The 19,693-nt window shown below is 52.2% G+C and overlaps 4 protein-coding genes across 4 annotated transcripts; 2 read left to right on the top strand and 2 right to left on the bottom strand.

The window, feature by feature from the left end:
* Positions 1-55: 55 nt before the first annotated feature.
* N7515_000057 (uncharacterized protein) lies at positions 56-3,071 on the bottom strand (the record flags this gene model as incomplete). The annotated part of the gene is made up of 6 exons (XM_056660801.1): positions 56-767; positions 830-916; positions 988-1,017; positions 1,122-1,326; positions 1,738-2,325; positions 2,480-3,071. The coding sequence occupies 6 exons, from the start codon at positions 3,069-3,071 to the stop codon at positions 56-58; spliced, it is 2,214 nt and encodes a 737-aa protein (XP_056525967.1).
* Positions 3,072-3,851: 780 nt separating this feature from the next.
* Positions 3,852-7,023, bottom strand: N7515_000056 (formin-mediated actin nucleation enhancer; the record flags this gene model as incomplete). Its single annotated transcript, XM_056660800.1, has 2 exons — positions 3,852-6,776; positions 6,853-7,023. The coding sequence occupies 2 exons, from the start codon at positions 7,021-7,023 to the stop codon at positions 3,852-3,854; spliced, it is 3,096 nt and encodes a 1,031-aa protein (XP_056525966.1).
* Positions 7,024-8,564: 1,541 nt separating this feature from the next.
* Positions 8,565-12,167, top strand: N7515_000055 (putative PAB1 binding protein (Pbp1); the record flags this gene model as incomplete). Its single annotated transcript, XM_056660799.1, has 5 exons — positions 8,565-8,719; positions 8,999-9,188; positions 9,243-9,516; positions 9,574-11,907; positions 11,962-12,167. The coding sequence occupies 5 exons, from the start codon at positions 8,565-8,567 to the stop codon at positions 12,165-12,167; spliced, it is 3,159 nt and encodes a 1,052-aa protein (XP_056525965.1).
* A 2,835-nt stretch (positions 12,168-15,002) lies between these two features.
* Positions 15,003-17,824, top strand: N7515_000054 (COPI-interacting protein CEX1; the record flags this gene model as incomplete). The annotated part of the gene is made up of 9 exons (XM_056660798.1): positions 15,003-15,125; positions 15,199-15,336; positions 15,407-15,517; positions 15,577-15,723; positions 15,791-16,164; positions 16,221-16,515; positions 16,564-16,767; positions 16,818-16,990; positions 17,047-17,824. 9 exons carry the CDS (start codon positions 15,003-15,005, stop codon positions 17,822-17,824), a joined length of 2,343 nt encoding a protein of 780 aa, XP_056525964.1.
* Between the last annotated feature and the right edge of the window lie 1,869 nt (positions 17,825-19,693).

Here is a 19,693-nt window from a genome sequence, read left to right as displayed (position 1 = left end):
TTGCTTTTGGAGAAACACTTTTGCTATCGAACATTCAACCACAAACATGGCAAAATTACTCGCCGCGCACCTTGCGGAAGAAGTCCATGACACCAGTGAAGACAACAAGCAGGATACCACCGCCAGGGCCGAGACGCAGCACCTTAGGAGTGAAACCCTTGTACAGGGCTGAGAAACCTTCCTCCTTGATGACGGTGCCAAGAGCAGGCCAGGCCCAGTTGTACTTAGGAGTCTGTCCGGCGACCTTGCTGGTGTTCTGGATGCGGGACTTGACCACGTCCATAGGGGTGTTGAGGATAGTACCGGTGATACCACCGATGGTACCAGCAATCAGGTCATTGCGCATCTGTTCGTTCTTGTTGCCGGGTGTGGCGGCAGGCAACTGTGCGCGCACCTGGAAAATACAGCCGAAGTAGCCAGCGTTCCACAAGATGTGACGCCACATGGTTGACTCCAGACCGTTGTACATGGCCAGAGGGCCCTCGGCCGCCACGATCTTCCGCACAACGTCGAGCATGCCGTTGTACTTGTGTGCCTGGGCCTTGTCTTGCAAACGAATCTTGACCAGCTCAAAGGGAACAACCACGAAGGCCTCGGTGGCTCCGGCGGTGGCACCGGTCAAAGTGGCTAGGCCTTGGGTCTGCTTCTCAACGCCGAAGAGGTTGCGGTAGAAGGCGCCCCAGCTGTCGTTGGCAGCGAACTTGGTCGCACGCTTGGGAGCCTCCATCAGGATGGGGGCGGAGATACCACGGTACAAACGTGAGGCACTGTACACATTGTCACAGGTTAGAGGGGAGCTTTAGGCTGGTTCGTCGGGGGAACGACATACCCCTCGTTCTTGACGATCTTACGGAAGCAGTCGAACATGCCATTGTAGTGATCCACACCGGCAACAGCGGGTCCTGTCTGGAGCTGACTGCAAAGAAGAAAGATCGTTAGCCCGTGTCACAAGAGGTCAAAGCTTGTTGCGACCGGCGATTGGCTTACATTCGAGTCTTGAGCACGTCCAAAGGGTACCTGCGAGGGACAGATTGTCAATTGCGTCCGATTTTCACACCACACCAAGTTCATTTCCAACAGAAGCTGGTATGCGACCAGCGGAAGAAGCGGAGAGGGCGTACATGACCAAGATCTGCTCGTGCGGGGAGAGACGCATTAGTGACCGGAGCAACTTGTGGGGGTTTCCGACACGACGAAGCGCGTCGATATGACTTTCCAAAGCGGGGAACACATACCTCTGAGACACCAGCCACCGCACCGGCGGCGAACTGGTAGACGAAGGGGAGGGGCTTGGGGGGAGCGTCGGACATGATGGCGGCTCAATAACTGCGGCAATGTCAGCGTCGGTGTCAGAATTGAGATCGCAGATTGATTAGAAAGGAGAACTCTGCAATTGAATCGCTATAGACCTACTTACAAGACCCGAGATAAACAAGTGTTGGAGAATGAAGAGGTGAGGAGAAGAGAGGAAGTCGGCCGGTGTCGGCAAGACCCGGTGAGTAGCTCCGAGTGCAGCAGCCGGTCAGCCTTCCGCCTGTTGATTTACCCCGTGAACTGCCGTCGATTACTAAACCCCGTGGGGTGGAATGCTTCTGTAAATTTCACATTCCAGGCTGAATTTGGCTTATATTTAGGCTGTTTTCGGTCTGAGACTCTTTTACTTTCATTTGTTTCGTTGCCGCTCATGTCTCATGTCCTCGTGTTTTGATTTTCACATTCACCAACACATCCCCATACTAATCCCAAACATCATCCCCAACATCATCCTGCCAACCCGCAGCATCACACCATCACTACTTGTCGTTTCTGCCTTGGCGACAGTCGTCGCAGCCGCAGTGTCAGTTGCTGTGCAGCTAGTGCCACAGGCGAATCCCACGGGACAACATCCTCCACCTACTGTGTCGGCACAGTGAAACCAGCCCCTGGCGCATTGGTTTCCGCCAGCTGGTCCCGTCGGTGTCGCGACGGGAGCGACAATCGTCACGCCATCTGATACAATGGTAGTCGAAACTGTGACTGGGCAGGAGGTTGTGTCGCAGTCTCGTCCCGTGCGACAGCAACCACCGTGGTAGACGGCGGAACAGGCGTAGAACCCAGTCGGACAGACATCGTCGCCGCGAGTAGCGCTCGTCACAGTTGAGATGCCGGTGGGACGGTCTGGCGGTGCCAAGCTGTCATTGGTAGTAGTAGACTGGCTACTGTGCGTAGTGGATGTCGAGGAAGAACTAGTGGTGGAAGCACTGTTCTCCGGCTTGGTCGAATAGGTCACTGTCGACAGCATGACCGTCGAATGAATTGTTACCGTGATGACAGTAATGTACACACCTACTCGAGTAATTAGTAAATCATTCTGCCATGGATAATACCAATGAAGGACACAAAATAATAGAAAACTCACATCCCCCTTCAACACAATCATACCCTGGAATACAACACCCACCCCCCAATTCCTGTGAACAAGCTGTATACCCATTCTCACAAGACCCGATCATCCCTGAACATTTCTTCCAGCTAGGACAGCAGCCCACAGTGCCGTGCCCTGTATCAGCGACGATCTCGCACGTCTCCCCGGACCCACAGCAGCGATCAGATCGCCCGATGGATGTGCACGCCCACGTTCCGAGCGGACACATGAAGTTCCGTGCTGCGAAAACATTTCTCGCGTACCCGCTATCCTGTCGAGGAAGTAATCCAGCGTCTGTATCTGAGTCTAAGGAATAAGACGGCCCGAACGGGTACGATTGGGCGACAAAGTGCGCCGGGGAGAACCCTTCCATGTCAGAAGCGTGCTGTTCAGATACGTTGCCTGATGACGGGGTTGTAAAATCCCAGTAGTCAAGGAAGAATTTCTCGCCTTCGTCGGCGCTCATTTTCTTGACCCCGCGGGGTGGTGCTGTTGCGAGTTTGGATGATATCTCCGCATTGCGCCGCAGGATGAGTTCCGGTTGTGGTGATGGTGTATCAGTGGCTTTGGACTGTGGATCTGCTGGAGGTATTGTAATCTCTGCATGCGCTGAGACTGGAAATTGGGGTAGCGATAGAAGTAAAGGCAGCACTTGGAAGAGCTGCATGCTGTCGCTGAGTATTGCCACCAAGATAGGTCCTGGGCTTGCTCCGGTTGAGACTAGTGGTAATAGTCGGGCACGAAGCTAGTAGTCAAGCAATGGTCCCAAAGCTGTCCCACCGAAGCTGTGGATGAGTTGGTTGGGACTGAAATTTGGAGTTGGACTGGGGGCTTCAGTCGTATGGAGATGTCAATTGATGGGCTAGGTTGAGAGGTATCAGGCCGAGAGAATGCTGGTCGAACTGTCAGAGTAATAGCTATCATCGCAAAGCGCAGTGGGGTGTTGGGTTCTATGAAACAGCCAGGTCGGAATAAAGATGGCTGGTACATGGCTGGGAGAGGCACAGACCGCTACGCGTTACATGCAGGATAGCTAGTCACAAAGCAGCTAGTGGGGATATGCTTGATTCATGTTATTGAACAAGAGTTGCAGTAGGATTCTATAGGAGTCAAGATTCACTTCCTGTATAAATGGTATAGTACAGCTTAGTGTTACTACCACATGAAGAACCTCCCAGTAGTCCAAAAAAAGCCAATAGCGTCTACAATGTAAATGGAGGACCAAATGAGATTAGCACACCACAGCATGCGGAAGGGTATCGTCGCTAAATGGCATGAGGAGATCCGAAAACAGGTTGGAAGAGAGCGCTCGCGTAGGAAAGGCGCCAAAGGTATCAAGGGAAAGAAATGACATAAAGGAAGCCCAAGGCCCGATGCGACCTTGGATGCATAAACAAGTAAAGATGGAAGATGACCACGGTGTGAACCCGACTTCCAAACACAGGCCTCAAACAGAGGACTGGTCAGGGGAGGCATCTTCCTCCTCCGGCGCACTAGGAAGTGGCTTCTCCGACTCCGCAGAAGGCGACTTGGGCCCTTCTGCCTTTTCCTCCCCATCTCCATTTTCGGGAGTCGTCTCCGATTCGTCTTCTTTCTGCCCACCGTCCTCTCCACCCTCCTGGTTTTGTTCCGCTCCCTGCGCCGCAGCGGCTTCCGCCTCCGCCTTCTCCATCTCAGCATTACGGGCCTGCTGCCGTTCCCAAACTTCCTTGCGGATGCGGTCGTCCTTCGCAGTACGAAGACGCTCCGTCTCTTCGACACCGCCGCTCTTCTTCAATTTACCTTCGCCGACAAACGCGCCCAGTTCCTTCTGGAAGAGGCCAATGCGTCTTGTCTCGAGCTCCTTCTTCCGTGCTTTCTCGGCTCGCTCGATGGCCTCAAGCCGACTTTCGTGGTTGGGCTGCAGAGCACGGACTTCGCCGAGGACGCCGTCCTTCGCCTTCATGGGATCAATGGTAGGGTCAATATCAAGGGTTCTGGACGCGGCACGGACACTGGTGCCGCCGGTTGCGTTGGTCATGACCTGCTCCTTGGTCGCTTGCTCCACCAGGGCAAAGGTCTGAGTGGCCTTCTCGAGATCGTCTTGCAAATCAGCGGCCAGGTCTTCCTGCATAGTGAGCTGATCACGTTCTTCGCAAACGAGCTGCAGCTCCTTCTCCCAGATTTTGGTCCAGATAGGCTTTTCGCGGCCCAAGAAGTCTTGCATTTTCTTGATCTCTTTCATCACACTGCTAATATCACGGCTTACACCCTCCAGTTGTCTTGGGAGAGGGCGAACGCCACGAGTGACGACGTCCTTACGAAGATCCTCAACCAAGTCTTGGAGATCATCGACGCGAGCCACCAGTCGCTCCGATTCAGCTGCAAGTTCCTTCTTGCCAGTGTTCACGCGAGCTCGGCCAGCGTCGCCTTCATAGGAAGGAGTTGCGACGTCAACAGCAGCACTTTTAACCTTGCTTGCCTTGGCACGAACGGCACTCATCGAACTAGTGATATCGGTAGTGAAGTTGGAGTATGTCTGTCGCAGTACAGCCAAGTCCCGGCGCAAACTCTGTAGTTCCGCGATTTGACTTCCGCTGCCGGACACCGATCCCTTGACAGTTCCTCCAGTGGCCGTCGGGGGAGCAGCAGCCAAGCGAGCAATCTCTTTCGCAGCCTCAAGCTGGCGATCTGACACTCGTTGGATGATATTTCCCTGCCCCGAAAGCGCGTCCTTGAGGCCTTCCACAAGGGAACGCACACTTCCAAGACTGTCATCGAAATGTTTCTTAACCTCGTCGAGGTTGTCCACATTGAGGACCAACACAGAACGATCTTTGACGTCGTTCAAGTCTTCTAGCTCATGTCGAATGCCAGAAATTGGGTCTTGGATGTAGATTTCGGGCAAATCCACGCCATTGTCGTGGGTGTTCCAAGCAAACTTCTCGATGAAAGCAAGCTGAAGTCGTCCGATGGTAAGATCTGCAATGCCTTCTGGAAGCACGTACTTCTTGATCTTGCTCTTATATTGTAGGAAGAGCGTGAGCTCTTTGCCCGGTGAGGGTTGCTCGGTAGCGAATTGGGGAATCGAGGGAGGTGTTGCGATCTGGGCGGAGGGTCCGAAGATGTCTCCCTTTGGTGTTTGAGGCGCTGGCTTTTCAGGCTCAAAAGCATCATCGAGCATGGGCTTATCTTGGGGTTGGGCAATGATGGGAGAAGGAACGATCGCAGATGCGGCGGAGTCGTCTTTCGACTCAGGAGCGTGCGGTTCGCGAGAGGCTCCGGGTTCGATACCATGCTCTTCCAGTGCAGGCGCTGCAGGTGGTGCGGTGCGTTCTTCCTCCACCACATCCGGAATAGTGGTCGGTGGATGCACCTGTGCAGTCTTGGCAGCCTCCTGTAAGCGATTGTTGGATCTCTGTCGAGTATGAGTATATGAGCCGCGCAGACGAACTGCGTTCAAGGATTCGCGGACATCACGACCGCGGTTCGGGATAGGAGAGTTCTGGGTAGGCAAGACAGGAACACCGTTGGTAGATGTGCCGAGGTGCTTCTGGATTTGATAGGCAGAGAACCGACGCGAGGCACGTCGCTCCAGCTCTCCACTTCGCTGCAAAGCCCCCAACGCATCATCCTCTTTTGGCGGAGGCGGTGGTGGAGGTGCAGGGAATCCAGTGGGTGTTGTGTATACAGAAGGTGCAGTCGTATTCGATGTGTTGGCTCGAGGTGTTGTGTCATTATCAAAAGGTTGGGACAGCATTTGCTGGGCCTCCCGCCGCGATGATTCTCTTTCCGCATGGCTTGATGTCCGCGTATCCGTCGCCGAAGGTGCCGAAGAAGTTCTAGCCACGGTCGTTTGGTCCTCCAGAGACCCGCTGCTACCATAACGTCGGTTCGATTTCCTGGGGGATTGCGCCGTTGAGGGCATGGTAGACGCTGCGGCCTCGTCATACAGCTGACCAATTGCCTGCCCACTGGCGATGCTCCCAGCACTGGCCTGCCGTCCGGGCATAGGCCGGCCATCCTCACGTTGGTGCCGGGACCTTAAGCGTGCTTGCTTTTTCTTCAGGCCGTGTAACAAGTTAATAATTATATCTCGGATTCGGGGCAGGTATCGATCGAGACTCTGGGAGGATGCATCTTGACTGAGGGTGTCTTCTAGAATGGTGCGGAGCAGGTCAGGTACAGGGCCTAAGTCTGAGGTGTCGACTCCGATGGCACTGAAAGCCCGACAAGCCAAGTTGAATTCATAACCCAATCGCACGTATACATCCGACACATCATTCTCCGTTGCTTGTTTGCGAGACCATTGTGTAAGAGTTTCGAGCAGTTGTTTTGTCGCGACTAAGAGATGTGTCACGCTCTTTTCGATCTGGGATATTTGCTTATCGGGCTGTGGGGTGGGGGAAAGAAAACCCCATTCATTAGCCACTGCCATGCAAGCAATAGAGAGGTAACCAGCGACCTACCTGATTCTTGTTCGGCTGTGATCGAGAGGAGGCAGAGGAACTGCGGCCGGACTGCTGGGAAGCCATGGGTACGTCGGCGCTCGCAGAACCCGATCGATGCTGAGGAGATGTCTGTTGGGCGGAGGGTTCAGGGTAGGGGAACTGGGTTCTTGACGATCCTGGAGACTGCATAGGTATGATAGGCTATATCACCGAGGATATGAGGCCAGAAGGTGAGAAACAAGTCAGAAGCAAGCGAGGGTGCCAAGCATGCGTGAAGATGATGCCCAGCCTCCTGTCAATTTGGGCACCTTACCGCGTCTGAACCGGTGATCCGCTGTGTTTATCGGGCCGATACCATTGATACCGTAGATTACTGTATAGGCCTGTAATGATGTACACGGGACTCTGGCCAACGCGTTCCTGTTGCAGTTGGGGGTTCGTAGTTGGTACTTGGGAAGCATTGACTATTGAAGTGAAGGTCAATGGCATAGTCTCACATGATTATTACCTGGTGAGACTAAACACATCAACACTTCTAAAGACTTCTACGCACCTTAAGAGCTTTCACCTTACCACATCCACTGATAACTACCCGTGATAGCCCTTCTCCACTTCCAATGTTGACTCCATGTTTCACTCGGAGTGACATTTCTCTTTTTTCTCTCGGTCCACAACATTGGCTTATGGCATTGTCTTGGAAGTGATAACCAGTGCTGTGTGGTGGAAAGGTAAGACCGTAAGAGAGAGTCGCTGATAAGAGAACCCCAGGCACATACACAAGCGAGCTTCAAGCTACTAACAACATGGATTGTGGGGTGCTACCCAATCTGAGGTCGAGGACACTGAACTACTGTAGGTTTCAAGTATGTAGGCTATGAAAGGTCAAATCTCATTTGAATGGTTCATGAATTGAAGCCCTAAGGCCAGTGAAGGCTATGAATGGATGACAATACAGTTGATTTCACTAGGCGATGTATCTCCATGCAGGTTCTGTTGTTTCTATTGGTAACTAGTTCAACCATTAGCTGTCTTATGCATGGAAAAGATATAGATCCAATTAGATTTAGAATTTCTTGCGTTTTCACCCTACATCGCACAATGGCAATAATGTAGTTGGTATAGCTTTAGCCAGTGTACTGTGTAAGTGGGCAGTAGGAGGAGGGGTCAGCTGGAGTCTGGACATGGAGCTACCTCAGCGTGACCCGTACTCTCGGTGGAATTGACAATTGGCCTATCGTAGGGTTCGAACCATCTGAGAATACCTCATAACGAAATAAACGAACCTGATCTTTCAATATACGGAAGAAAAATAGCGAGAAATGAAAAATACGAAGAAAAGAAATGGAAAAGCTAAATGAATCGTCGAGTAAAGACGAAGGTGTATGTAACACAAAATAGTTTACCATACGCGTGACTTCCCTTCCCTTCTTTCCTCCCATCTCCGTAAACTTGCGAACAACCAGCGTTTGTGTGTCGACCTTTCTATTTTGAGCTCCTTCTGTTCTCTGTTCTTTTCTTTAATTCCTCTTCCATCGTTCTTACCACCATTGAATATTCCGCGTGACTTCACGGCTGATCCCCTCGCCCGCTCTAGTCCGCCCACCCCCTCCTCCACTTTCCGTCCTGTTTGTGCAGGCGGTGTGTTGTGGCTTCGTGCCTCACCCTCGCGGCTTTCCGCGCTGTGAAGTTCCACGACGCAAGCTTGCCCTGACTGACACCAAAGTCAATCAATGGCTTCCGCTCTCAATTCTGTGCCGGCCAACAATGCGTCTGGCAATGCCAACGCAGCCCCAAACCCTGGCCGATCTACCCTGAGATCCAGCAACAGCACCAAGGGGTCTGACAACCGACGACAATCGGGCAGCCCTAGTGATGGCGGACAACGGTAAGTTCCACTACTTTCAGCTCCTTATAATCCACTCCCCTTTTCATCCGGATCCAAGAATCCCAAATCCCATCTGGTGTTCTGGTCGCACACCCTTCCCTTGTCTGAGCGATTGACCTCGTGCACGTCCCTTGAGCTGCTAAGCTTTGTTGCAGGCCTGCATCGGGTTGTGCGCCAACAAGGGCCAATTGAAGATGTTGGAGTTGATAACGACCATGCTTTTCCTTTCTCTGTTGGTCGATTGACTGGTCGCTAACGCAATCATGTTCTACTGCATAGGCGCACAAACTCCCACAAAGCTTGGACCCAAGGGACCAACCCCATCACTCAACGATCTTCATACTCCCCATCCAACGCCAACATGACCCACCAGAGACAGACTGGCTCCCCCAGACCTAACCAGAAGGAGTCAAACACTGCCGACAGCCATGCCCATGATCGCCTGCTATTCTTATTCGCCAGCTTCATTGTAAGCCCAATCGGCCTATTGAGCTGTCAACTGAGTTCTAATCGATTGATGTAGGGTTTGCAAACTACCATAACGACCAAGACTGGAGAGAAGTTTACTGGTATTTTCTCTTCATCGACCATGGAGCCCAACGAAGTCTCGTTCCTGCTCAAGATGGTCCAGCGGGTTCCGCAAGAGGGCCAGACTCGAGCGAACGGCGTCAGCGATGTCGCAACCCCGTATCTGGGCCCCGCGCCCGAACATATCATGTCATTCGATATCAAGGACGTTGCCGATATTTCTGTTCCAAACGTTACCACGGCGGAGGTTTCGGCCAAGGACTCAAACGGTATGGGTAGCTTTATTCTCCAAGATCCGTTTGTATACATGCTAATCCGGCCTACAGGTGCTTCCCAGGGCTTCAGAACCGACAGCGATATCTCCGGAAACCTAGCCATGCGCGAGCGCACCTTGCAGCGCTGGCAGCCTGCGGAGACTGATGTCGATATGTCATTGGAGACTAGCAACAACGCTACGGGCTGGGATCAGTTTGAGGCAAACGAGCGTCTTTTCGGCGCTAAGACCAATTACGATGAGAACATCTACACTACTCGCCTCGATCGTTCCGATCCCAACTACAAGCAAAAGCAAGCGGAAGCAGCTCGCATCGCCCGTGAGATTGAGGGCCAGGAGGTGGACAATTCACACATGCGCGAGGAACGCGGCCTTGTTGTGCCGGATACTGGAGAACTCGACGAAGAAGACAAGTACAGTGGTGTTCGGCGCGAAGAAAAGGGCTTCCCTCCCTTGGTCTCTGGCCAGCCGAATAAGTACATGCCACCTGGACGCCGCCAAGCCGCTCCCCAGCCTCCTGCGGCTGCCGCTTCTATTTCAAAACAGAACGTGCCTTCCCCTGCTCCAGGGGCTCCGATTCCCACCCCGGTTCACACTCCGACCCCAAATGTTGCGAAGGATACTCCTCCTTCGGACAAGCAACCTGACCCGGTCACATCACTACCGGTGCCGGCAAACACCGAGTCAAAGAATGTCGCCGGCCAAGGTGTCACCGCGAGTGCATCCGCTGCGAAGCGTGCTGTGCCTGAAAACGCGACCGCCAACGTGGGGGCGGAGGTGCTGGATCATTTCCGCCAGTTCGCAAACAGTGAAAAGATCAAAATACAGGAGCGCCGTCGGAATCAAGCCTCATTCGACCGGACGATGAAACTCAACGAGCTGTTGAAGTTCTCTAAGAGCTTTAAACTCTCTACCCCTGTGCCCAAAGACCTTGTTCCTATCCTAGCCAAGGACCGGGTTAAGCAGGAAGCTATCATGCAACGAGCTCTGCAGCAAGGGGACGACAAGGCCAGCCCGAAGATTGCGCATCCATCCACTGAAACCACCGAACAAAAGCCCACCGCTCGTGGCGTGGGGCCTACCGGAGCAGTACCCCCATCTGCGCCCGCTGACCGCCAGAACTACAACCGCGCTCGCCAGGGCTATCCTCCGACTGGACCGCTCGCTGGCCGATACCCCCAGCAAACTATTCCGCCGGGTCGTCCGGGCGTCGGCATGCTCAGTCACCGACTTGCTGACAATCTGCAGCAACGAAAGGGGGCCGGCATGGGACCTGTTCCCACTCCTCTGCCCATCCAAGATGCTCGCGTACCCCCGACTGGCCCTGCAAGCGACCAGCAGAGGATAACTAGCCCTGGCAAGTCGCAGGTCGCATCTTCCGCAACGGCCAAGTTCAACGTTAAAGCCATGGAATTCAAGCCGAACCCAGCGGCGAGCACTTTCACCCCTGGTGGTACCTCCGTCGCTACCCCAAGCGCACGGTCATTCTCTCGCAATCGCTCTGTGTCCCGCGCGACAACGCCGACTGCATTCTTCGGCCCGAGGAAACCCCTGCCGATCTCGGAACGACCCTCCATTGGCGATCAGTTCAACCCTATCAAGCGCATGAAGAAGGAGAGCGCCGAACAGACCGATAAGTCATTCGGGCTCATAGGAGGCATTCCCCCGCCCTACAAGACATTGCCAACCTGGGATGCTGCGGAGGGCAGCGAAGAGAAGACGTACGATCAGATGTTCAAACAGCCGCTCGGCGTGCACTCTGTATCGCCCCAAGGCCGGTCAACCTCCAACAACAGCAACGTCTCCCAGCAGCATCTGGTACCCTTCCCATTCCAGCCAGGTACCCCTGGTATGACCCCAACCTCTGGTCCCCCACCCCACATTCACTCGCAGGGCCCGCATAACCCCTCCCACGTGGATGATCACCACCGCATGCAGCTCTCCACCTCGAACTCCCAGGTTTTCCCGTCTCCACGTCTACAGCATGGATATCCGTCCCCAATGGCGCCTCACAATGGCCAGCTTGCGTTCGGGCAGCCGATGGGGCAGTTCTATGGTGGGCCACAACCCGCCCACATGAGACCTTTCCAAGGTGGTGGCCCGCAGTACGTGAATGGCGCTCCTCTCATGGTGCAGCAAGCCTCCAGCGGACCTTACATGGGAGCTCCACAAGGAATGACACCATATAACGGCCAAATGCCTATGTACTCCCCGAACCCGGGTCACGCTTATCCCCAACATGCACCGGCACCTCAGCCACATAGCGGGTACCCGAGCCCGAGCCGCGGTGCGCCAATGATGATGCATCAGAATTCCCAATCTGGTCAAGCTCAGCCCATGATGTTCATGCCCGGTCAACCAGGATATCCCCAGCAGCCACCACATAGTGAGTTTGAATGCGGACCCCGATCTAGTACCTTCAGTTTTTAACCGATATCAGTGCCACCCAACCGTGGCAGCTATCCCCAGCAGCCTCATTTTTCTTCGAGTCCCCACCAGTCACACCACTTCCCTTCCAACCAGCATCGGACACCGAGTAATGGATTCAACCAAATGCCTCAGATGCCAACTCAGATGTCTGCCAACACCCCCGCATCCACCCCTGGAGCTGCCCATCCAGGCGATGCAACGGAAGAAGGAAAATGAAATACATGGATCAGGAAGCATGTCGGCCGTTCTCTCAAATGAAGCACATCTTATCACTCCGCTGAGACTAGCGAGCAATTGCATTGTTGGCAAACGATCCACTCGAATACCACAGCTCCTCGCCCTTAACCGCATTCTCATTTGTTTTTTTGCCGTCATCGACGTGCTCTACAAAACCTCTGAATTTGCGGCTAATCCAATGTTTTCTCAGGCCTCTCCCTCAGTGCCTCTCACAGTGCGTCTTCAGCCCCGCAGAGCATCAAGACATCGACTAACCCTTCTCCTAGTTATGATGGATCGGTTTATGAGTGGTGCCTATCTCTTTTCCAGATCTCGGTCTGGAGATGTACATGGAAACCGACTATTCAGGAGCTGAAAAATCTTGATATTGGTCGGTTGATATCCAGCTTTGCTCATCGTCGTATGCCCACCTAGTGTGCAACCCCTCCATACCACGATCGAGTCGAGTTCTTGAGAATCCCTCCTGAACTGCAATGGTTCCTTTTTCGATTTTCTATTATCCTGTCTTGTCCTTGTTCTTATATGTTTCTTACTCTTGCCCTCTTCTGATGTGTTCGTCGGAGGTCTGCCGGGCCCCTCGCGGGTTCACAGAGTCTTCGCTGTGGATGAATGTGAGGTCTGCAAAATGGGGGTCGTCTTGGCAATGAGACAAATGTAGGGTGGTAAGGTGTGGGTAGATCGGTGGTGTGGGGAGGAAACGGAAATGTGGAGGTTCAATGGATTGAAGATGGATGGGCCTGACATGAAGATAGCTCTAGATCACATCGCCAACAACATAAGGGTGTTGGTATTTGTATCTCCCCTACCTCCAATGGAATTGTCACATCAATCAATCAAAGTTCTATTAGTCAGGCTGTTGGAGCCTAACTAGTATCGTAATGGTCATACAGGTGCTTTTTGCCAGATGAGGCAAGAACTCTTGTTCAGCATGTTGAAATTGAGCAAGGCCGGTATGATACTTGATATCGGCAGACAAAACGGTGCCGAAAGCCAGCCATATCGCTATACAACCCCGAAAGCTACGCCCCAGCTCAAGCCCAACAAGAATCAAATCATCGACACAACGTAGAAACCTATGGCAGATATTAGCAATGTCTTCGCGTCAACCAGACCATGAGTTAAGTGCGAAGGGAACTATCTCCTCAGGTATTTTTCAAGTGTCATCATCCAAGATCACAGACTCCAGACATCAACCAAAGCGGTGCTTTATCCCATTGCGAACCCCCTCAACCCACGCCACGGCCATAAACAAGCCCCAGCATGAACCCCAAAAACACCACCAAGCATCACAAAAATCGACCACCCCCAGTCCATACCTCAACCAATATGTCGCCCTCTGTCTCCCAACTTCCAAACCCCCATTGCAGCATCCCTCTTCACAGTGCAGATGATGAAGGAAAGAGAAGAGTGGAGAAAATAGCAGCTAGAGATATCATCCCAAGCAGTCAAAGTAGTCTCGAGACTGGAGAAGTCCGAATCCCACAAACAGCAGAACGCTGCCCACAGTATCCGAACAACCAAGACCTCGCCGATGAGCGCCATAAGAACGAAACCCCCAAACCGCCTAGTCTCGTACTCCCCCGATCCTTGGCCCTGGTACCCTTTACGCCACAGCCATTGGTCGCCGACCGTCCTCACGGAAGCGAAGCGGACAGGCAACCCCAAATAGCGGCGCCACCTCCCCTATTCCCAAGCTTTCGTGCACGTAGACTTAGCATAGCACACGCCCGCCACCTAACAGACCTCAGGGTTTAGGCCGAGGGGGACCTTAGAGAAGCTCCACCGCAATAACATGGTTATTGCAGTGATTGAGTCGCCAAGGCCTCAGTGGCGAGGATGCACCAGGTCTAGCTCCTACCGGCAAGGGACGAGGGAGGTGAAAATGTACACGACGACTCCCAGTGATCCAGTACGCAAGCTTTTTTGTTTCGGCAAGGCTTTAAGCCATAGGTCTGTGGCTAGGATCGGGCTATTGCTAGCCTTGGAAGATTGGTTGTGCTCTGTTGTGTCGAGGGGGAAATGCTGTTTTGTGGAATTGGTTGTTGAGCTTCGAAGTGTCGAAGAGAGGGGTTATAGTATTTGGTATAGACACAGCCTGCAAACATTGCGTTCGGGACTGCTCCTCGTAGACGTTGTGCGTCTAGTTGGAGAGGGATGGGTGATCTCTGCGCGCTTGGTTGTGGCCGAGATTGTCCGGAACCAATTTGTGGTGTTTTGCGTGGGTTTTGGAGGTTGCGGGAGTACCATCTTTTGGATGAGTGGTTTCTGGTGTTGTAGTCTTGCTCTGACCTTTTACCAGATGTTGCATCATTGGAGAGGGCGACTGAGTCGCTGGGAATAGGGGTATGTAGGGTGGAGGGAACTGCAAAACTTACCGTGATGATTTAGTCGATGCAGGTGGGACTGAGACTGTTGTGGTGAGTAGTCGCTGGAAAGTAACTGATGTAGTGAAAGGACCGTAAGCTTCAGAATATTCAGCGACAAAGATTAGACGCGTGGGACGGTGGCATAGGAAGGATGAAGCACAGAAGGGGAATTGTGGCTTTTATGTTATGAACATATGGCGGCCTGAGGCATTGATGATTATCGCGATAAGGCGGGGTGAAAGGAGTTCGACATCTCGAAGTGTCTGGTTCTCCAGCATACAAGAACACTGTATACAATCTGCGGTGATTCACAGTCACATATTCGGCCTGCTAGCCTCATACTGAAAACTGGCTGCTTCAAGACCCTTTCGCAAATTGGCCGCACCCACTCGCGCATCACCGAAACCCCAAACAATCCCCGACCTGCCACATCGACCATACCGCGGCCATGGATTTTCTCAAATCCGCCATCGGATCTGCCATTGCGAAGGGCGGCGGACTACCATTTTCTCTCGGAGATAGGGTCGACGTCGGTGATTCAGTCTGGGCACTGCACAACGGTACGAAACGGGTACGGTGGCTTGTTGGCTCTTACTTCCATGCGGGACGGACTTCAATTGCTGACGATCTCATGGCACATATAGGATGACGGTTCCGCTTGCAGCATTTTTGCATTTGAGATCAATGCGAACAAGTCGCGTCTCCCTCTGGCGAAAAATGCTGTCCGCAAGTCTAGGACGTTACGGCATCCCGGCGTTATCAAGGTTTTGGATACGATCGAGGTATATTTGGCTCTGACTGGTCCTCTGGTCCGACGATCAAGCTGTGGTGCAGAAGCTTACGAATACACAGACGGAGCATAATCTTTATATCGTCACGGAACGGGTCGTGCCTCTCAGTTGGCCGGTGAAGAGGAGGAGCTTGAGCGAGGAGACTGCTAAGTGGGGGTTGTATACTGTGGCGGTAGGACAATCTTCGGAGTCTGTTGCTTTGACGTTGCTGACGAGACATTCTCGGGACAGTCTACACTCAAATTTATCAACGATGATGCATCCTCGGTCCACGGAGCTGTGCGCGCATCCTCGGTGTTTACAAGTGAGAGCGGCGAATGGAAGCTAGGAGGGTTTGATATCTTGAGCTCTATGAAGGAGGACGATGCGATTATCTATGTAAGTCTCCCGGCTCTGGTGTGTTGAGAGACCGTTATGAAGTAAATTGAAGCTGACTTATGCGCAGACATACGGAAGTAGCGTGCCAGACGCTGCTCGATACACACCACCGGAGGTGGTGAAAGGAGGATGGGATACCATTAAGCGCAATCCTCTAGCTGCAGTTGATGCCTACGGGCTGGGAATCTTGATCTTCGAGGTTTTCAATGGGGGCTTCTCAGGCGGCGATCAAGCAGGCAAGACAACGAACATCCCACCCAGCATGCAGCAGAGTTATAAGCGTCTTTGTACTGCCAACCCAAAGCTTCGATTAAGCCCGGGCCATTTCGTTGAGCAAGGAAAGAAACACGGCGGTTTCTTCCAGACACCACTTATTCGGATGACTGAAGACATTGAGAGCTTGGGTCTAAAGAGTGATGCTGAGCGCGAAGAATTCATTAAGTGCGTATACTTTCGAATGCTCGCTCCGAAGTTGTCGTCTAACATATTGATTGCAGTGAGCTTGATAATCTCTCCGGAGACTTTCCAGAAGACTTCTTCAAAATGAAAGTGCTCCCTGAACTACTCAAGTCTGTTGAGTTTGGCGGTGGTGGACCAAAGGTCCTTGCAGCTACTTTGAAAATTGGAGCAAAATTGTCGGCGGACGAGTTCAACATCAAGTTAACACCTGCTATTGTGCGCCTGTTTGGCAACCCAGATCGCGCATTGCGCGTCTGCCTCTTGGATAATCTTCCATCAATGATCGACAACCTTCCGCAGAAGATTGTCAATGACAGGATCTTCCCTCAAATGGCAAGTTCCTAGATTCTCGGGCATTTGCATCGTGCTGACAAGTTCTAGACTTCTGGTTTCACCGATGTCGCCCCGGTGGTTCGAGAACAGACAGTGAAGGCTGTCCTAACGATCATCAACAAACTCAATGACAGAATTGTAAATGGAGAACTGTTGAAGTTCCTTGCCCGTACTGCTAACGATGAGCAACCTGGTATCCGAACGAATACTACAATCTGCCTTGGTCGGATCGCTAAGAACCTAGGGCAAAGTGTGAGGCGATTTCTACGTTCATGTTAGGACCAGCGGCTGACCTCTTGCAGACTCGCTCCAAGGTGCTTATTGCGGCGTTCACCAGATCCATTAGAGACCCCTTTGTACACGCCCGAAATGCAGGACTGTTGGCTCTGGCCGCGACCAGCGATGTCTTCACAGAAGAAGACTGTGCTGTTAGGATTCTACCTGCCATCTGCCCTGCACTTTTGGATAAGGAAAAGTAAGTCTTGCCAGTGCTTGTTACCAGCCTCCGGCACCATCCTAACAAGTAAACAGATTGATCCGAGACCAAGCGAACAAGACACTGGACCTGTATATTCAACGCGTACGAAAACATGCCAGCACGATGCCGGCAACCATGATACCCGCTACCGCACCCACAGAAGCCAACAAACCGGAGGCTCGTGTTGGAACCCCTAATGACAACTCCTGGGCTGGTTGGGCCATCTCATCATTCACTAACAAGATTGCCACTGCCAACGGCGAGATCGAACCCACGACCAGCAATGGCAAGGCCGCCGATGCAGAAATTGCACGCCCCGCATCAGTTCCTCGCCCCGCCAAACCAACACCCTCCACTCAACATGAACTCCTGAGCCAAACACTTCGTCCCCCAAGTCAGCCCTTGAACCGGTCAATGTCAGACCGCCCAGCGCCGGTCACCCACGACAACGGACCCGAAGAAGAGGGCGACGACGTCTTCGACGCCTGGGGTGCCATGGATGATGACTTTGAAAATGATGTAGATGGCTTCACTGCTGCTTTGGCCTCCTCTAAAACCACCTCTCCCGTTCCCTCATCGACAAAGGCCCCTGTGGTGCCCTACGATGGCGGCGGCGAACCGGATTTTGCCGGCTGGCTGGCCGCCAAATCTCAGACAAAGGCTAAAAATCCCCTGTCAAAGGCCTCCACCAAGACCGTGTCTACCAACAGCGGTGCCACACGTTCTACGGCGAGCACGGCTAAGCCTCGGACTGTGGTTGTGCCTAAGAAGATTGATACTAAACCCAAAAATGAAGAGGTCGATGATGACTGGGGAGATGCTTGGGACTAATCCTGGAATATATCTTGCTCTTATTTTGGCTCAGCGTTCCTATACCTCGTCTAATGGAAGTTTTCTGTGTCAATATTGGACTACCTTGGCACTCAAGGAATTCTAGATTCCACCTTATCCGACAGAGGTCAGATGGTGCAACGATGATACCCGTGTATTCACTCCCAACCTATATATCCATTACCCAATACGAAGATCAACCTTAATGGCACGGCAGGCACCGGTAAATCCCACATTATGGGCATCATCTCTATGGAAGCAGTCGAACACCCAGTACCCACCTAGCTGATCTTGCCGTTACCTTCGCCGCCCATCCTGAGACTCTGAACACGGAACACGAAGCAATGCCATGTCTACAGTCTCGCACTCTCGTAGTAAGCCACTACTTCAAAAATCAGGCAGAATTTTTGGATCATGTGATACATATAGTCTGAGCCTCTGAGGATATAGGTTGAGATAATGTCGCATTACCCCCGGGGGCCGGGAAACAGCTTCCTACTTCCTAACGTCCCGTGACCTGGTTCTGTGCACACTTCACGTGTTAAAAGGACGCTCACCGCAGGAAACAATTATCCTTGCTGTTAAGGGGTAGCTATACAAAGCTGATGGCTAGGTAAGAAGATAATAAGATGTGGAGTTCAGATAAGAACAAACAAACAGTATAAATCAATGACAACACAATGACGACGATGAGGGAATTCCCTCATAGAACATGATAAATCTCTCATAGACAATCTGGCGATCCTTCAAGTGACATAATGAAATCGATGGTCAATCAAAGATCAGCTGTGATAAAACAAGATAATGCGGGGTCCGAGCCCTAAGATGATGGAAGACCGATAATCATCAGGATTCAGATCCATGATAATCCGGGGTCCCGTCCAAGATCATCCGGGTCCACGTCTACGATCATACAAGGCCTGGGCGCTAAGTGATGTGAGGGTCCCAAGAGGGGAACCCCGTAACACTTGCGCCCAAAACGAGACCCAGCACGGTTGCTCTGACAACGTCAAGTGCTTCAAGAAGGGCTCGTGGAAGTGGAAGGTCCTGGTCGTCCATATTGCATACAAAGACGGTGAAAACAAAGGGTGAGGAACAGGGGTAAAGAGCAAAGGGAAAGAACAAAAGGTAAAGGGGGAGGAATCCGGTTAAATATGAATCGATAACTCTAAGTGGCACTAAATTTGAGCGAACTAAGTGTCGGAATTCCAGGCCTTGATCCACTACGAAGGTGGCCGAGTATTGAAATTTCAACCCTCAGCTTACATGCTCCAGTTGAAATTGGATATGGCACTGTATTCGCCAGTTGCCGGCCGATAACGTCATCTGGACCCACTTTTGTCGACTTCGGGGTCATCCATAGCTGACTCGACTTCTTTTGCAGGGGAAAATATGATTCCAACCTTCTAGAAACAAATTGTCTAAATTTAACAGTTCTAGATAGATCAGGCTCGGTTTACTTTGTAACCTTTTTTCTCAGCTGGCCATATTGCCAGGGGATTGTTGGAATGACAATTTACTCCTGTTGTTCCTGTAGTCAACTGGCCAACTGCCCGCCAACTGGCTGATTCCCAATATCCAGCAACTAGGTCTTCAATATCCATTTAAACGAATATATCATTCTTTATTTGGTTTTAGAGCATATGAAAATGACAGATACATATCACAATCTGCCACGATGTGCGGAAACGCCAGAAGGACACTACAAAGAAAGCGGGACCTGAGCGCTTTATGTTACGAAGATCTCAGCCTTCCGAAAAGGCCTTCAAGCTACAATGCGTAACCGCCTCACTCAGCAGCTGAATCTACCGCGAACATACCCAGAATTCCTCAAGATAGCCCAGCAACTCACGGGCTACTCCTTCACCA

Source organism: Penicillium bovifimosum (genome assembly GCF_028826915.1).
Source record: "Penicillium bovifimosum strain IBT 22155 chromosome Unknown utg000001l_segment0_segment0, whole genome shotgun sequence".
Classification (NCBI taxonomy): Eukaryota; Fungi; Ascomycota; class Eurotiomycetes; order Eurotiales; family Aspergillaceae; genus Penicillium; species Penicillium bovifimosum.
The sequence above is the reverse complement of the archived record's forward strand: the minus strand, read 5'-3'. Positions and strand labels throughout refer to the sequence as shown.